The 15,864-nt window shown below is 44.7% G+C and overlaps 2 protein-coding genes across 2 annotated transcripts in view; both read right to left on the bottom strand.

Annotated features, from left to right (window-relative positions):
- The window catches only part of RNF38 (ring finger protein 38), a 106,002-nt gene extending 102,838 nt beyond the window's left edge, over positions 1–3,164 (bottom strand). Inside the window, exon 1 of the mRNA XM_054283642.1 lies at positions 2,639–3,164. Within this exon, the coding sequence (XP_054139617.1) occupies positions 2,639–3,164 (526 nt within the window). The remainder of the gene's footprint in view (positions 1–2,638) is intronic.
- The window catches only part of SHB (SH2 domain containing adaptor protein B), a 333,076-nt gene that overhangs the window by 230,356 nt on the left and 86,856 nt on the right, over positions 1–15,864 (bottom strand). The window lies entirely within an intron of this gene.

Here is a 15,864-nt window from a genome sequence, read left to right as displayed (position 1 = left end):
AATTTTCTAAATGAAGTAAAGAATCATCAGCATTTCTAGTCCAATATCCTTTCACATTTGACAGCCATGAATGGAGATGTTCCATTCTGTTGACACATACTGGGAAAAAACCACAAAAGAAACAACACCAAAAGAGACCCAACTACCACTGCACATTTTTCTGCTAAGAGAAACGAAACACCAAACATTCTCCTAATCTTGCATGCAAAGTACAGCAATTTCACTGCCCCTCGACGTTTGAAGATTAGGTCACAATACAAGTTTTTATCAAAAGTTAATATATTAGGATTAAGACTACAACTAAGAGTATGCTCAGCAAAACAGTCCAACTTTGGCCCTGCTGCCTGAGTTTAGTTCATCGTTTTTCCCGCTGGTGACCAATATTTGACTGAAAAAGATAGACCTCCATGAAGAGTCTTTTCCTTTGGAGAAAAGCAAGCAAAGAAACAGACACTTCTCATGCCCAATCTAGAAATCTCCTGGATTTGTCTTTAAATTATGACACTATTTCAAAATTATAAAATGAATTTATATCACACTATCTGAAAATGTTCTTTATATTTTTTAGACAATGACTAGTAACAAGCATTGGCCTGCTACTGTGACTTAAGTACACTGTAAAACTTAATATTTCAATTTGTGTGTCTGCAAGAGCTCTTTTGAGCAAAATTCTGGTTATTGCAATTGCCATTTAACACGGGACTTTTAAGGGCTTTTAAACACAGCAACTGTACTAGTGAATACCAAAACTTTAGAACAAACCCCAAAAAAGCCCCTTTCTGGAGAAAAAAAAAATCCAGTATTCCTTAATCCAACATTAAGGTCTTTGTACACTAGGCCTGTGCTGAATATATTATATGGTAAAGGTTATAGTTTTCTCTACCGTGACTTTCCAAATCATGGAAAATACAAAAGCTTTTATCTCCCAACAGTAGCATACTAGGTCAATTTGTCTATAGCATTGCTGAGAGCTTAAGAAGATTAAGAGAGGTTTTGAGATCAGGCATTAAGATAAGGTTATCATCTATACCAGGAATGCCCATGCAATTTTAAAACAAAAAGTTGAAACAGAGTTTCATCAGACAAAACCACCATTTCCAAATAATGCATACTGGAAAAATATTTTTCTCCCAATATATTTTTTTTGGAAGGCCTGGGAGGGACTAATCTGCCCCATGTACCATGTGGTCTCAGGACACAGCAAAAGCTGCTTTTGCACTATATAATACAATGCAAAGGTAAAAATTCAAGTTCTCCCTCAACTTTCTGCATTGTAAGTAATCCTTTACTATGTTGTCAGTCACGAATTTCAAGAGGAGCTTGTCTATAAACTCTACCTCATTTCAGAGCAAGATTTCTATCAGTATAAACACCCAACTAAGTGCCCAAGACATAAGCACCACTAAAAATATATTCTAAGAAAAGACTTAATTAGACACCTCATTTTTTCACCCTCCAGGGCCAAAGAACAATGTCTTGTTTTCTGACCTTCTCCCATACCACTTCCTAATTAGTAACTACATATACGCATAAACAACTTAATTCTGGCTGCCATTCACAAAGAACAGCTTAGGAAAACATCTAAGGCCCTGATCCCAAAACCACACAGACACGCGTTTAAATATAAGCATGTGGGAAACTGCAGCACAGCCTTGGAAGCGGCTCTTGTGTTTGACTATAAACAAGCACATCAACCCATATGTCAGGACCACAATCCTGAAAACATCGAAGTTTCAGGATGAACGAACCACATGTTCGAAACCAGCTCCTCAGAGGGACCCTGCTGCGGAGCGGTTTCTAAGAGGAAATGCAAAAACACGTCTGTGGAACTGACGATGAGAGCCCCGAAGACACTCAGTGGGGGTCTCACAAGGCAAAAGTCTGACTTGCAATCAGCATTTAGGAGCACCACGAAATTACTTGGTATGACCGGTCACTGCGCTCCGTGAATTCCCGCAGTTACCAGCAGCCCGCTGCGAGGGGCGGAGCCTGGCTCCGGGCACGGATACGGACACATCGCCCCCTCCCTCTCTCTCACACACACACTCACACACACAAAAATCCTTCCAGGAGCGGGGCTCAGCCGACAGGCAGCAGAAGGCCGGCGGCGGCTGCGTAAGGGAGGCAGGGCGGCAGAACCGCTGAGGCCCTGGCGCTGCCCAGGACACACCAAAGTGCGATAAGACACAGGCACACGGTGCCCCGCACAGCGCAACCCCTGGAGCTGCACGGGCGGGCAGGGGCGCGGGGCTGGGGAGCGCCGGCGGTAGCAGCGCCACAGCCTGAGGCGCCCGCCCGGGCGCCAGCACTGCGGGCTGCCCGCGCTTCGCACCGCCGCATCCCGACCGACCGTCGGGGAAAGAGCCATCGCCGCGCCGGGCACCGGCTCAAAGGCGGCCCCGAGCACTCCGCTGCTGGCCAGGCGACACATGGCCTGCCGCCGCGATTCGCCTCGCCGTGTTCAGAACAGCGGGAGTTTGCCCTCCCTCCCGTCCCGTCCCGCCGGTGGCCCCCACCCGGGACGGACCCCAGGCGCTGCGGAGGGCAACTCCGCGGCCCTGCGGGCCGGCTGCGCTGCCAGCCGGGGGTGGGACGCCCGGACCCGCTCCCAGTCCCCCGGGGCCCCTCTCCTGCTCACCTGGTGGCGGGGCTCTGGAGCCCGGGGCGCCGCGGGGCGCGCCGTGCCCGGCGGGGCTGCCCCGGCCCTGGCTCCGCGCTCCCGCCTCCGGCAAGCTCGGCCCGTGGAGGGGCGGCGGCGGGCAGAGGGCGGCGGGCGGCGGTAAGCGACCGGAACCGCCGCTCATGGCGAGTCCCGGGAAGCCGGAGCAGGAGCGGACACGGGCGCGGGTCTGGGGGAGTGCCGGGAGAAGGGAAGCAGCCGAGGGGGAGGTGGAGGCGGCGACGGCGGCCCCACCAGCGGGGGAGGAGGCAACGGAGGAGGCGGGGGGCGGCGGAGGGGAGGAGGAGAAGGCAGGCAGGAAGGGGGCGGCGGAAGAAGCCACCCATCTGCCGCGCCGGCCCGCCTCGCCGGCCTGACGGAGGTGCCGCTCGCCGCCGCTCTCCTCGCCGCGCGGAGCGACGCCGCGGTCCCGCTGGCGGGCAGGGGCATGGAAGCCGGCGTCGGGCTGCGCCCCGGGGGCTGCCGAGCGGGCGGCCACCGGCATCGCTGCCCGTTCCGGCCGGCCGGCGGCGGCCGCCGCCCCAGGAGCAGCCCCACCGCGGGGACGGCGGAGCGGTCAGCGCTAGCGGGGACGCGTGGGTGGCATGGGCGGCGTGGGGAGCCTCCGGCCGGGGCGCAGCCCGCCGCCCGGCGGGGGGGGCCGGTGCCCAGCCGTGCCGGCTGCTCCAGCCACGCAGCTGCTTACTGGTGCTGCCGAGGAGGAGGAGGAAGTCTCCCCGCCTGCTTCCTCCTTCCCTGCCTCCCTCCTTCCCTCCCTGCCTCTAGCCCCAGCGGCCCGCAGGCAGTCCGGCGCCTCCCCAAGGCCTCTTGCCGCCCGCAGCAGCGCTGTCGCAAAGCGTGACGACCCGCGGGGCGCGCACAGGCGCGGCTGCTCCGCCCTGCAGCGGTGCCTCCTCGGGACAGCGGGAGCGGGGTCCCTGCCGGGACCCCCGGCGGGTCGCAGCCCTCCCCGAGCAACCCTTGCGCCCAGAGCCCAGAACCATCCTCGCCCTGTCCCGCGTTCCGCGGGCAAGGGCACCGCCGCGGGCTTTCGCCCTCGCTGTCCGCCTCGGCGCCCCCCCCCCCCAACTCGGCACGGCGCTGCGGGGACGGGGGCGACGGTCCGGGGGCAGGGGCAAAGGGCGGCATCGAGGGGTGAGCCAGCCCCCAGAGGCACGTGTAGGGAGCGGGGACCGCCCCATCCAGGCGTCAGCGGGGGGCGGTGGGTACCGCTCTCTCGCAGGGACAAACCGCGCCTGCCGGTATATGTGCGAAAGAGTCAAGGATGTCGGTAAATTGATAGGTTAAGGACAGGGGTTTCCTTAAGCTGTCATGGTGACGCCAGTTTCGTTGTCAGACGAACAACATTCGAGCAAATCCATTGGCATGAGAAGACGCCAGGAACGCAGCCAAGACGCAGCTAAGAGTTTCTCTGAAAGTGAGGGAAATGCCTCTGTGGTGCGTCCGTGCGCCTTTGCGATGCGGAGGAACAGCTGCGTGTGTGGAGTGAGCCCAGCGGGTTTGGTTCTCAGAAAGAATGGAATAGTGGGAAAAATGATACATGCATTAACAAAGAAAATGCATAGCGAAATTTACTAGCCAGAGGGGTGCACTTGCTGTCCTCAGTGGAGCAACAGTAATTCTCTGAGATCTAAATGTGCAGAGAATTTGTTTCATTTTGCACATCACTGCAGTGCTGCCTTCTCCTGTGTCATGCTATGAGTGGGAAATGTTTCCACAAATCCTGCATTTGCCTGCCCCACTGTGCCAGTTTTTTCTGTCACTCCATATCATTTGGTTGAGGTTTTCATCCAGTGTGGGAGCAGGTCATCATGACTCCCCAGAGGATAAACAACTCTGGGGTTTGTAGCAGACTATTGATGAGATTCTTATGTCCAAACAATTTTTAAGGTCGTTCAGAACATTTCTTCATTTGTTTGTCTAAGCTTCATGGAGTGTTTCAGGTCTCCAGCCCTGAAATTGGAAACAACTTCAACAGCTCCTATTTCCTGATTATGTGAAACATGAGGGTCTGAATTACTTTCCTTACACTGCACCTTTCCGAGGTGTCTACACTTCTTTCAGATTGCTGCTCTCTGGCATGCGCATGCAGCCTGCATGAAGCTCTTGGCAGTTCACAGCTGGCAGAAAGTGATGAACGGAGCCACTATTGCTTTTGTGATGATTCATTTTTCACTCACTTCCTGGGGGGAAGTTGCTTTAAAACTACTCCCATGTTGAAGGTAATACCTAAAAGTGCTTTTTGGCACAGACTTCCTTTTTTGTGAGCCCTCCAAAAATGGCAAATTTGAATACTAATTATACCCTACAGGAAAAGGTGTGAAAATAGCACCAGTCCTTCAGCTAAGACAATCTTTCTAATCTTTTTGTATGTAGATTGTCTTCCAGAAATAAGTAAAGAAGAGGTATTTCTGAAGTATGAAGTTACTTCAGCTGTTAGTCTAATGCACACTCCAGACTACAGGCTGTCTGGAAGTTCAGGAAAGCTGTTTCTATGCAATTTGGGGCAGGAGTCTTGCAGACATAACCTGGCAGTTGCAGTGCACTGCACTTCATTTGCTTCTGGAGCTTTGGTGTTCCATTTTCCTGTTAGTTCTAAATTTAAATAAAGCCTTTTCAAGATAACATCATTGCAAAAGCAAGATCCAAGCTTTTAATTTTTTTTTCCTGGAGTCATTTTACTCAAGTATGGTAAGAGATACTACCTTTAGTCTAATACCCTGTTAGGGTAAGTGCCATATTTGGAAAATAGGCAAGCTTTTGGCAGTGTACAAAAAGCCTTCAGATCTGCTTAAGGTCCTCAGGTACTTAAACACAAGGTTTTGTCTAAGGTTTTAAACAACTGTTAACTCATTTTTCTAAATAAACATACTGCTGGCTATCCAGAATTACACTCCTTGGTAGTTTATATTGAATAGATCCAGGGAAAAGTTATAAAAAGCTTTTTTTCTCCTTTGTTGTGATTTTTGTTAAAAAGTTTACAAACTTGCAAAGCTGCCTAAAAAAACAATAAAAAATGGAAGTCTACATGTATGATATTCAGGGTCTTACTGTGATACAATGTTGAAAACTGTGGGATTAGGTATATTATTTCACTAGAAATTTAAAAAGTTAAACATCCACTGTGCCCAGAGCATCTCTTAAATCTGATAGCCTCTGAAGTGGTGTTTTAAGACTTTGCATAAATCAGACTTTGCAATGGGATTATTTCTACCATGAATCCTTCGTTATCTCTGTTTTGTTTCTGTTGGTGCTGCTGAAGTCCCTGATCATTAGAAAAAGAAAATTACTACAAGTAATTTGCAAGGCTGGCAAGATTGAAAAAACTGATAATGGACCTTGAAAATTGATGTGATAACTGACCTGTGGAATGCCTCAATGGCCCTGGGGAGTATTTGTCCGAAGAGGGGAGACAATCTGCAGCACAGGTGAAGTGCCCCTGCAGCAATGCCCACAGCACGGTAACTGCAACAGCTGGAAACCTCTGTGCAGCTGGAACACCGTGGTCTAATCAGTGCCACTGAGATGTGACTGAGGGACAAACTGCACGGCTGCAGCACTGCCTCAGTGCCATAAACTGTTCACAAGTGACAGGCAAGAAAGGAGGAGTGGGCAGCAGTGGGGATCATGTTACCCTCTGTGTGGAAAATGGGTGAACTACAGAGAGCTGCCATGGAAAACCAGCAATGAACAGGTGAAATGGGTAAAAATTTATAGGTAAAATTTGGGGTCAAGCCAACAAGGGAAACCTCATGGTTGATGTTTACTACAGGCCACCAGACCTAGGGGAGGATGTTAATGAAGTGTTTTTACAGGAAGATTCACACTCCAAGCTCTGATCCAGATGGGGGATTTCAAATACTCTGACATCTACTGGGAAAGTAGCACAGCAACTTCTGTCTCCCGTAAGCAGGCCAGGAGACTCCTGGAGTGCACTGAGGTCCTAATCCAGGTGATAGCCCACCCAGAGAAGAAACTTTACCACAATAATAAGAATAATAATGACTTCTGCAGGTATGTGGTCAGAAAAGGAGACCAAAGAAAATGTAAGCCTCCAATAAATAAGACAGGACAACTGATCTAGTACAGAAAACATTTTTTTGCCTCAATTTTTAGTGGTAAACTCTCTTCCCACATTTTTTAAGCCCCTTGTACCTAAATCTAAACTAACCCTTCTTTGGTTTAGAGTGACTTTTCTCTAATAAGTTTTGATTTGTAGGGAAAAAATACATGGTTTGAATGAGTATGAGAAATACAATGTGGAAGGGACAGTGCAGTCAAAAGGATAGGTGTTTTCATCATGCATTTTATTTTGTCAGTGGCAGGATGTTTCTCATCCTTTCAGTAGCTGCTGTGGATTAACCCTGACAGTCAGGCTCTATGTAGATTATAAGATTTTTGACCTGTGATGGCACAGGTTTTCCACAAGAAACCCAGGTAAAACAGCTTCAGTCATTCTAAATTTCTTATATTCTAGTCTTCAGATATATTAAAATGCCCATCAAAGAGGAATGTTGTGAAGCTCTTCCATGTTACAGTGGAGAACATGACATTGTTTGTAGTACGTAATGCAGCTTTATCCCACACTGTAAAACACCATTCATGCATCCCTTTGTTTCTGAACAAGCAGAAGCAGAAATACAGACCAGCTTTTTCAAATGACTGTTAGACATGGTGGCTAATATTTAAACCCAGTGTGAAGTTTCATGATTGTCATAGCTAGTAATGGTAGAAGAGTGTAGCCAGACTGAAGGGAGCATGAAGCTGAAGAAAAGTGGACCTGCTATTACAGATTTAAAAGCTGACCTTTAGGCAATTAGATTCCTGGACTATGTTCACTCATCTCCTGCTCAGATTTTAGCTAGTGTGTATTCAAGGGACACTCACGGGTGGTCTCATGGGGAAAGTGGAAAAAGGGGCACCACACCCTTTGACTCACAGTTTGCCTTATGCAAATACATCCCTGGCTGTCAATCTGTTGCGAGCAGCTGCTCCTTTATCCCATAGCAATCTAGTTGACATTTCACATTGCAAGTTTCCTTCTAATGCTATCCACCTGTGGATTGATGAAAGCCTTAGATAATTGAATTTATATTATTTTGAATTTATGTTGATAGAAGAACTGATATATTAATATTATCATAATTGATAAAAGAACTAGAGGAGTGGGGAATTGTTATCAAGTCTCATTCTCCCTGTATAGCTGACGGTAATCTCATGGCACATGGTGACTGCCAGTAGATTACAGAGCCTTGAACAGTGTCCCTGAACTACTCACTGCAGCTGTTCCCAGGAAAAGTGATATAGTTAATATTCTTAATGAATAGGATGCATGTACTGAACAACACCAGCAGTATACTTTAAATATCTTGGTGTGGTATTCAGGAAATCAGGAGAGGATTCAACACCTATCACTCAAAAAACACAGAGTCACTTTGCTGGACTTCAAGGGAAAGGAATAAGGGAAACTGTGAGAATGAAACTAGTCATTACTGAGGCTTGGATACAATCCAAGACTTCTTTCTCCTCTACTAGGAACTGATAAATGAATATGTGAAAGCTGTCATTCGGTTTGCATACTACAGAAAGTAACTGTTTAGAAAGTATACTAAGTGTTCCTTGGAGCTTTATTAATACACTGATGATGAGGTGTTATAAATGGAGACAGTGTTGACAACATCTGAAAAGATAGGAAGCGTCATGTATCAGACAATGCTAACCCTTGCATTGAGAAGTCTGACATTCTACATTGTAAACCCACAAAAGTTGGTAAATTCTGCAGACAGTGAGGTCCAAATATCTAAAAGCTCACATCAATGCTGGCAGAATTCTGGACTTCAACTTGGCCTGTAGCCTTAGGACCAATATGGAACACAACATGCTCTCAATTTGAAAAACTAGAAACCTGAAAAAATAGATATGAAAAGGCTATTATGTAACAAAAACAAGTGACTATTGCAATCAGCCATAATACATGCTAGAATTTTTTGAATCACAAGAGAAATTGAACAAACTGCTGGACATCATTGGTGTGATATTTTTACGGGATTCACACCATTTGTGTCTGGCATATTGCATCTTATATGCTATGATTCATTGTAATATTGTGTTCTGTTTTATTAGCTTTTATATTCTTGTTCTGGTAGATTTGCATATTGCTTTTCTCTCCATGTCAAAAATATATCACATTTAATACATCAATTGTTAAATGATTACCTGCCAGTGAGAATACTATCTCCTTCCTGATGTTGCATCGTAGTGTATAAGAAATGTATGTATAATCAATGGAAGACCTGCAAGGAGTACTCTGAAAACTAGGTTTGTATTTGCTTATTCACTGACAGAGCTTAAGAGCCAGGTTTAAAGAAATATGCAGTATGCAGTCTTGACCTGTGGCCAAATTTCTTTTTTTTTTCCCACCAAATGCCTTTAAATATCATTGTACCTTCCCTAAAGAATTAAAAGGTACGGGAAAAGAGGGAGGAACGGACAGCCATTTGATTTGGAACAGAGGTGTTATCAATTATAGTGACTGGAGTTCAGTTACAGAGCAAGAAGAGGACAGGCAAGAGTAATAAAGCTTGAGCTAGAGCATTGACAGAATATTAGCACTGGTGTTTTTGTTTATATGTAACAGAATTTATTATCTGCCTTGTTTAATGTTTTACAGGCTTTGTGTGTAGTTTCCCCTCAAATGCACACTGAAGTAATTTCTCCTATCCCAGGCTAAAGTTTCTTGGAGGAATAAAACCAGGAATTTAAAAATAGGTTGGAATGACAGAACCCATCATCAGTGACTGTGTGGGTCTGAGGCACAAAGAGAATTTACAAGATGTCTACATTCAGAATTGACAGGCTCTGTCTCTCAGCGCCTCTGGAGGCTGCATTTCACTCTTAGGTATATTTAGCAAGAAGTAGAGAAATTATTTATTCATCCACCAAAACCAGAAAACACAACTATAGAGACACTGATTACTCTGTGATATTTATCTTCTCACTTGACAGAGCTACATATTTCATTGATGCACATGCTTATTTTTTTTTTTTTTTGCTTTGACAGGCTGCATTCAGTGTAAAGAAAGGATTCTGCCAACAGAGCAGGAGAATATCTGTCTCTTAAAGGAGAACCTGTACTGAGTTTCCTTCTTTTCTCCAGTGAGACCCCATCATGTCCATGCATACAGAGAAACAAATCTAGGATGAGGTGGCAAAGATTGACATTGCTTATTTTGCCTACTAGTCTTTGAAGGCTTTGCTATTTACAAACTTCTGGAACTAGTGTGGGGTTCTCAAAGCCAGTTAATTTCAGTGGGTTAATTTAGGTTCAGACTAAGGCTCCCGTTGGAGTTTGGTAAATATCTGTAATGGGCGGAGAGGCTGTTGTGTGTGCATGAGTATATGTGAATGTCCATGTGTACAGTCTGGATAGCTATTTTCCATCCAGAATGAATGAATGAAAAAACAAACCTCCTTGTGGATGGAGAAGGAAAAACTCCAGGCAATTCCAGAATCCATTTTTCAAGAAATACAGAGGAAGGAACTAAAAGAAAACTTTGTGATAAAGTATTGGCTGACATATGAGCAAAAAAGCCGATAATAATCCTTGTTGTGTTTAGGCAAGCATGACTTTATATTACATAAGAATACATAGGTAATGACTATTTTATTGTATTCCTTGGGGTGAATTAAACATGTGTTTTTACTTAAGTATAAAGAGATCTGACGTGAAGTGCCTTGGACACAGTTTTCCTGTCACTGATGGTTCTCCAAGGAGTCTACAAAGATGCAGCATGAGCTGAATCTGTATGTACACTTGCACCTCCACCCACCAGAGGATGTTCCATGAGGCGCATGGAGCACCTCAGCCAAGCATTGGGTTAATTCTCCACCATCAGCTCTGTCTACCAGAGTGGCCCCTGACCACTTGAATTACATGATCCTGCAAGATAGCACTGGTGTATTTCTTTCCTCATCAGCAAGGGAATCTTCACTCCTTTGTATGGTTGATCTATTTTTGGCAATCTTGCTTCCAGTCAGTTAAACCAGTTCTGCAGTTAAATCTTCCTGTGAACTACGCCAGGTAATTCCTCTGTCACAAATTGCCATTGCTGAGCAATTTCCATTTGAATTTCTCCTTCATGACAAAAACCCCTTTTGGTTTGATCAGGGGAGATCCTCCAGATGGCCACAGACTGGGTGTTTAAGGTGATGTAAGTGGTGTACAGTTGTAGCCACGAGGTATGTACATAGTTCTGTGGTGAGGTAGAATATGTTGTCTGCTTTGACTTTTAGAAAGACCCCTCAGGTGCATTCAGTCAACGTGTGGAGACAGTTAAGCAGTGAAGTGTACAATAGGTTAAGTGTGCTGTATCTTACCCAACTTCTTAATGGTTCTCTCTGTGGACAGCCCTTTTTCTTCTGTGAAACCATTTCCAGAGCAAGGTGCTGCAAATACTTTGATTAAAGGCGGCAGGACAAGGCTCTAAAAGAAGACTCCCTCACTGGATGACATGCTTGAGATACAATGAATATTTTATTTCCTCTTTGACTAAGATGCCTTTCCCTCCTGATCAGTACAACCCTGTCACATCTCACAATAATAGATTTTCTAGATGAATTTGGCCAAACAAGTGCCTTTTTTCCTGAGGCAGCTGGAATCACTGTCAGCATGTCTGTTCTTCCACTGAACCCTTAGAAAGCCACTCTGCTTACCAGATGAAAGGGACACACTGAAGGACCACAACTCCTTGATTAGTACCTAAAACAAAATGTCATTTGACACTTTATCAGCATGGCGTATGAGTAACATAATGTGATAACGGCTGGTGCTGAAACAGATTGAGCAGCTCAACCCCTGTGATGTTTGTTAGAAGATGTTTGTTTGCTGGTGTTTGATTTGCAGCAGTCTTTAGTGACTCAGAATGCAAGGCAAGGTACTGCAGTAACAGATAGTAGATAGATCATGAGTCTACATGCAGCAGAACTGGGAGCATGCAAGTTTCTGAGAGGGTTTTGTGACAGAACACACAGTGTATCCAGACAGTGAGGAGCAAATACTCCCAAGCAAGAGCTTTCACTTGTGTATCAATAGAATACAAATCTTCAAGGGTCTCCAAAGGTCAATTTCCTGTATCAGTGGTCAATAATATATCAAAAGAGAGTCCAGAATCCCTGCATCAGACATATTTTTCACAAAGATGAAAGAACCTTGCTGAAATCAGAGACATCGAGAGCTCGCTGTGGGGATTGATGTGGGGAGGAGAGCTCAGTTGGTGTTCCACATTTGTTGTGCCAAGAAATACATCAGACCCACTCAGTGTTTGCTATAGTGTCTGCCTCTTAGATCATCATGTCCAGGAGAGAGAAAAGAAAATGCAGCTGTTGTGGTCCTGAATTAACTGTGTTGGGAAGGTGTTGGTGCTTGAATCAATTAAAATTCCTGCAGAAAATGCTTGTCCTGTAAACATCTGCCTGGCCAAGTCATCACAATGCATTAGTGCAAATAACCTCACTTCAGGCTCCAAGTAGGTCTGACAGCAGCTGTCCACAGTGAGAAGGGCCATGGGTACATATAGAGCAATAGACAGGACAGAGAGACAAATCATCCCAGTGGGCAGTGGGAGGAGGTGAAAGGGATGAGGTCACACACAGGTATGATTCAGGCCATTTGATTTGTTTGTGACATATAGCCAAAAGATTCCTGAAGATAGGCCTGTCAGTCATTTGTACTGGGCACTTTATAGAGAGCATCACAGGATCCATGAGGTGCACAAACCCTCACTGGAGTTTTCCACTGAACTAAGGCATGGGCAAGCAAAGAGGTAGAGCAAAGACTGGTGAGTGCCTGAGCCACAGTCTTGCCAGGCTCAGGATCACCACTATGATTCCCATGTTTGAAACTTGGGTGAAAACCTAGCATCAGCTTAAATGGGAGCAGCAGCATTGGCATTTCATTCTCTGTGTGTGACACACAGCTGAAAGACCTTGACTGAGTCTAGGGAAGAACAAACTCCTAAAACTCCCTCTGACCATAAATATCTGCAAGGATTCTTGCTGGAAAGTCAGGATGATGGTGCCCAAGATGGCATAAGAACTCTCAAGCCCGGCTATGAGGTAAAGCTAAGTCCCCCAAATCCAATGTAGCATGTACTTGATAATATCTTCCATTATACAAGCCTCACTGTACCTCACTGACTGTAGAGAAGATGCAAATGGCAGGAGCTTGATACTGGAACAAGATCCAGAATCAATTCAGACAGTCCTGCAGGAAGAGAAATTTTAGGAAATCCTCTTGAATTTGATTTAATAAACCGTACTCTGGAACTGTTGCTGTGTTGGCCATGTCTTCTGCAGATCGAGAAATTATGAGACTTCATGTTATGTCCTAGCTGTTTCCAGTCAGTAATCTCCACTCTCCACCCCAGTTCTTCTCTTCTACAATTCAGGAAGATTTACAACTATGAAGCTCTGAGGGATTGTGGTATAACATTCTTGCGCAAACCAAATCTCTCTTCTATTTGACTCCAGCCAACCAACTAGATTCCACTAGTATGTATTTTTCATCTCTGCTCTCACCTCATTTCTGATGCTATGTGAAGACCTTGTTCCCAGTGAGAAACTTCAGGACCTGTGCAGCTTTACCAAATGAAGCTCCCTGAGGCAACTTAAAAATGTACAGGGACTTCCTCTGGGTTGCAGGAAATACTGGAGAATTATTTTATTTGCAGCAGAAAAACTGAAAAAGAGGCAGGAGATGTCAAGCCTAGATGGCACAAAGAATGAACTACCACATTTTTAACAGGTGATGTTCAGTTTTTGAACTAGCTTCCAAAAAATCTAGCAGCAATTTTTTTTTTTAAGACTCCAAAATCAGATTAGATGGTTTTCCTGAGAAAATTGTAAGACAAGCAGCATTTGCTCCTCTATATTTGCTTCTCTGGTCAAACCTGCAGAGCTTTCTAGAGTTATGCATATGACCACAGGAAGTCCTGGCCTTTTCTTGAAAGAATTTCTCAGCAATCCTACCAATGATGGAATATACTCCTGCTGTGTGTATACATAAATACAGAAATACATATATGCACTTACGGGTACGTGTGTACTCAAATACACCCAGAAGCATAAAAGGATGATGCAAAGGATATGTGGAAACTTCATAATCTCTGAAAACTTCTCTGTAAGTAAGATGTCAGTTCCTTTTTTGGTTAAAAAAAAAAAATCCAAAACTTCTTTTTCCAAAAAGTAGTCATAATCACTGCTAACTGGGTCATAAATTCCACTCTGCTTATTGATGCTTCTTAGCTCATCACTAAAAATGGCCCAAGCAGATGAGTGCTGCTCTCTGCAAAATGCAAATTCCAAATCTACAGTGCTGGCTATAGCTTAGTGCTAGGAACTCTAATGCTGTTCATGCTTTCAGCACATAGAAGAACATCAGCCATGAAGACTGTTACAGTCTTCATTTTGAAGATGTGGGCTGATTAGTGCAGTAAAAGCTGCTTACTCTCCCCCTTCTCCTGTCCTCCATTTAGGCCAAGGAAGACCAAGTTTGGATTTACTGATGAGAAACTGGAAGTCATTGGACAACCCTCCTGACATGACACGTTTGTTAGTCTTCCAAACATCAGAAGCAGGTCTGCATATTAGTTGACTAAACATGAGAGGAGTAAAAAGGTCCAGATAGCTGGAAAAGATTTATGAAGGAAATTTTAATTTATGTTTTGTACATTGGTGATGATAATAGGGGAAAGACACGTGATGGAGCCCTGTTTTCCCAGAGCCTGCTAAGGGGAAGTGGTGAATGAATACTTTGGTTTTCTTTGCTTGCCCGTGCAGACTTTGCTTTACTGATTAAACTATTTTTATCACAATATATTATTTTTCTGCCTTTAAGACTTCTGATTGTCTTTCCCATCCCACTTGATGGGAGTGGATATTTGGGCTTTAGCTGCCTGCAGGGGTTACTCCATCACGATCCGCCAACAGTAGGCTCCTACCATGGTTTCTGAGGTGGGGAGCTTTCAAACAAAGAAAAAGAGCCATAAGACATGGATATGTGATTTTTTTTTTCTCTGATGTTGCTAATTTTAACTTTTAATGCAGGCCTGTAATTTCTAAGCAGGAACTGTGGCTGTTGTCTGCAGACACTTGTGGAGCTATGGTGACATTCTGGCAAACCACTGCTTCCAAATACTTCAAGCACAGTCAGAGCTGTTTTCGTGAGTAAAAACACAGGTCCAGACTACAAAGTAGCATCTTTTCTTGCTTCTTGTGAACAATGGCACACACACTCACATCTTCTTCATCAGCATTATTAGTTCAATTCCTTCACATGTGCAGGGGACCCTGAAATCTAGCATTTGTGGCACAATGATCTGTTGAGCCTTGAGGCTGAGTGTGATTGTTAATGAAAATTCCACAAGTAGCTCCATATACCTAGTGGGATTACTTACTCAGGATTCACCAAGAGGGAGCTCTATAGGCTTGCCTACCTTTTTCAAAAGTAAAAGGTTTAGATGGAAATGCTTAAACGCCTTGATTTTGATGCCTGATGACTCAGGCATCAGAATCCTATTCAGAGATGTTGTGGTCCAGATCTTCAATGGCTTTCATGTGCCAAGCTGAGATTTGAGCAGTGATTGTGCCAAGCAGGAGTTCCTCCCACTGGCTAGATGAATGCACAGCATTAAAATTATGCCCTTCAGGAACCTAACAAGACTTTGTGAAATTGGCATTCTCAAAGTAAAAAAAAATTAACCTTCTACTACTTCTTTTCATGGTTATCTATAAGTTATCAGTATTTTAAAAATCTATATAGGACATCCATTCAGCAAAACAATGTTAAATGTTTACTACCTCCAGAAATCATGCTTTGAGGAGCTGTAACAAATGGTATTAATAATGTTAATTAAATATTTAATGCCTTTAAACAGATTGAAAATTCAAGGCATGATTAAACGATTAATGACAAAATCCTGCAAAAATGGGCAGTGCTAAAATTTGGGAATTGATCTTTGCTAGCCTCAGCATTATCATGGAATCATAGAGTGGCATGGGTTGGAAGGGACTTTAAAAGATCATTCAGTTCCAGACCTGTCCACCATGAGCAGCAATGCCACCCACTAGATTGAGGTAATCAGGGCTACATCTGACCTGACCTTGGGATGGGGCATCCACAACTTTTC

The sequence above is a fragment of the Melozone crissalis genome, unplaced genomic scaffold (genome assembly GCF_028551555.1).
Source record: "Melozone crissalis strain CALT ecotype California unplaced genomic scaffold, PUWL_Pcris_2 ptg000005l_1, whole genome shotgun sequence".
Lineage (NCBI taxonomy): Eukaryota > Metazoa > Chordata > Aves > Passeriformes > Passerellidae > Melozone > Melozone crissalis.
Note: the sequence above shows the minus strand (reverse complement) of the source record. Positions and strands in the feature narration are given on the sequence as shown.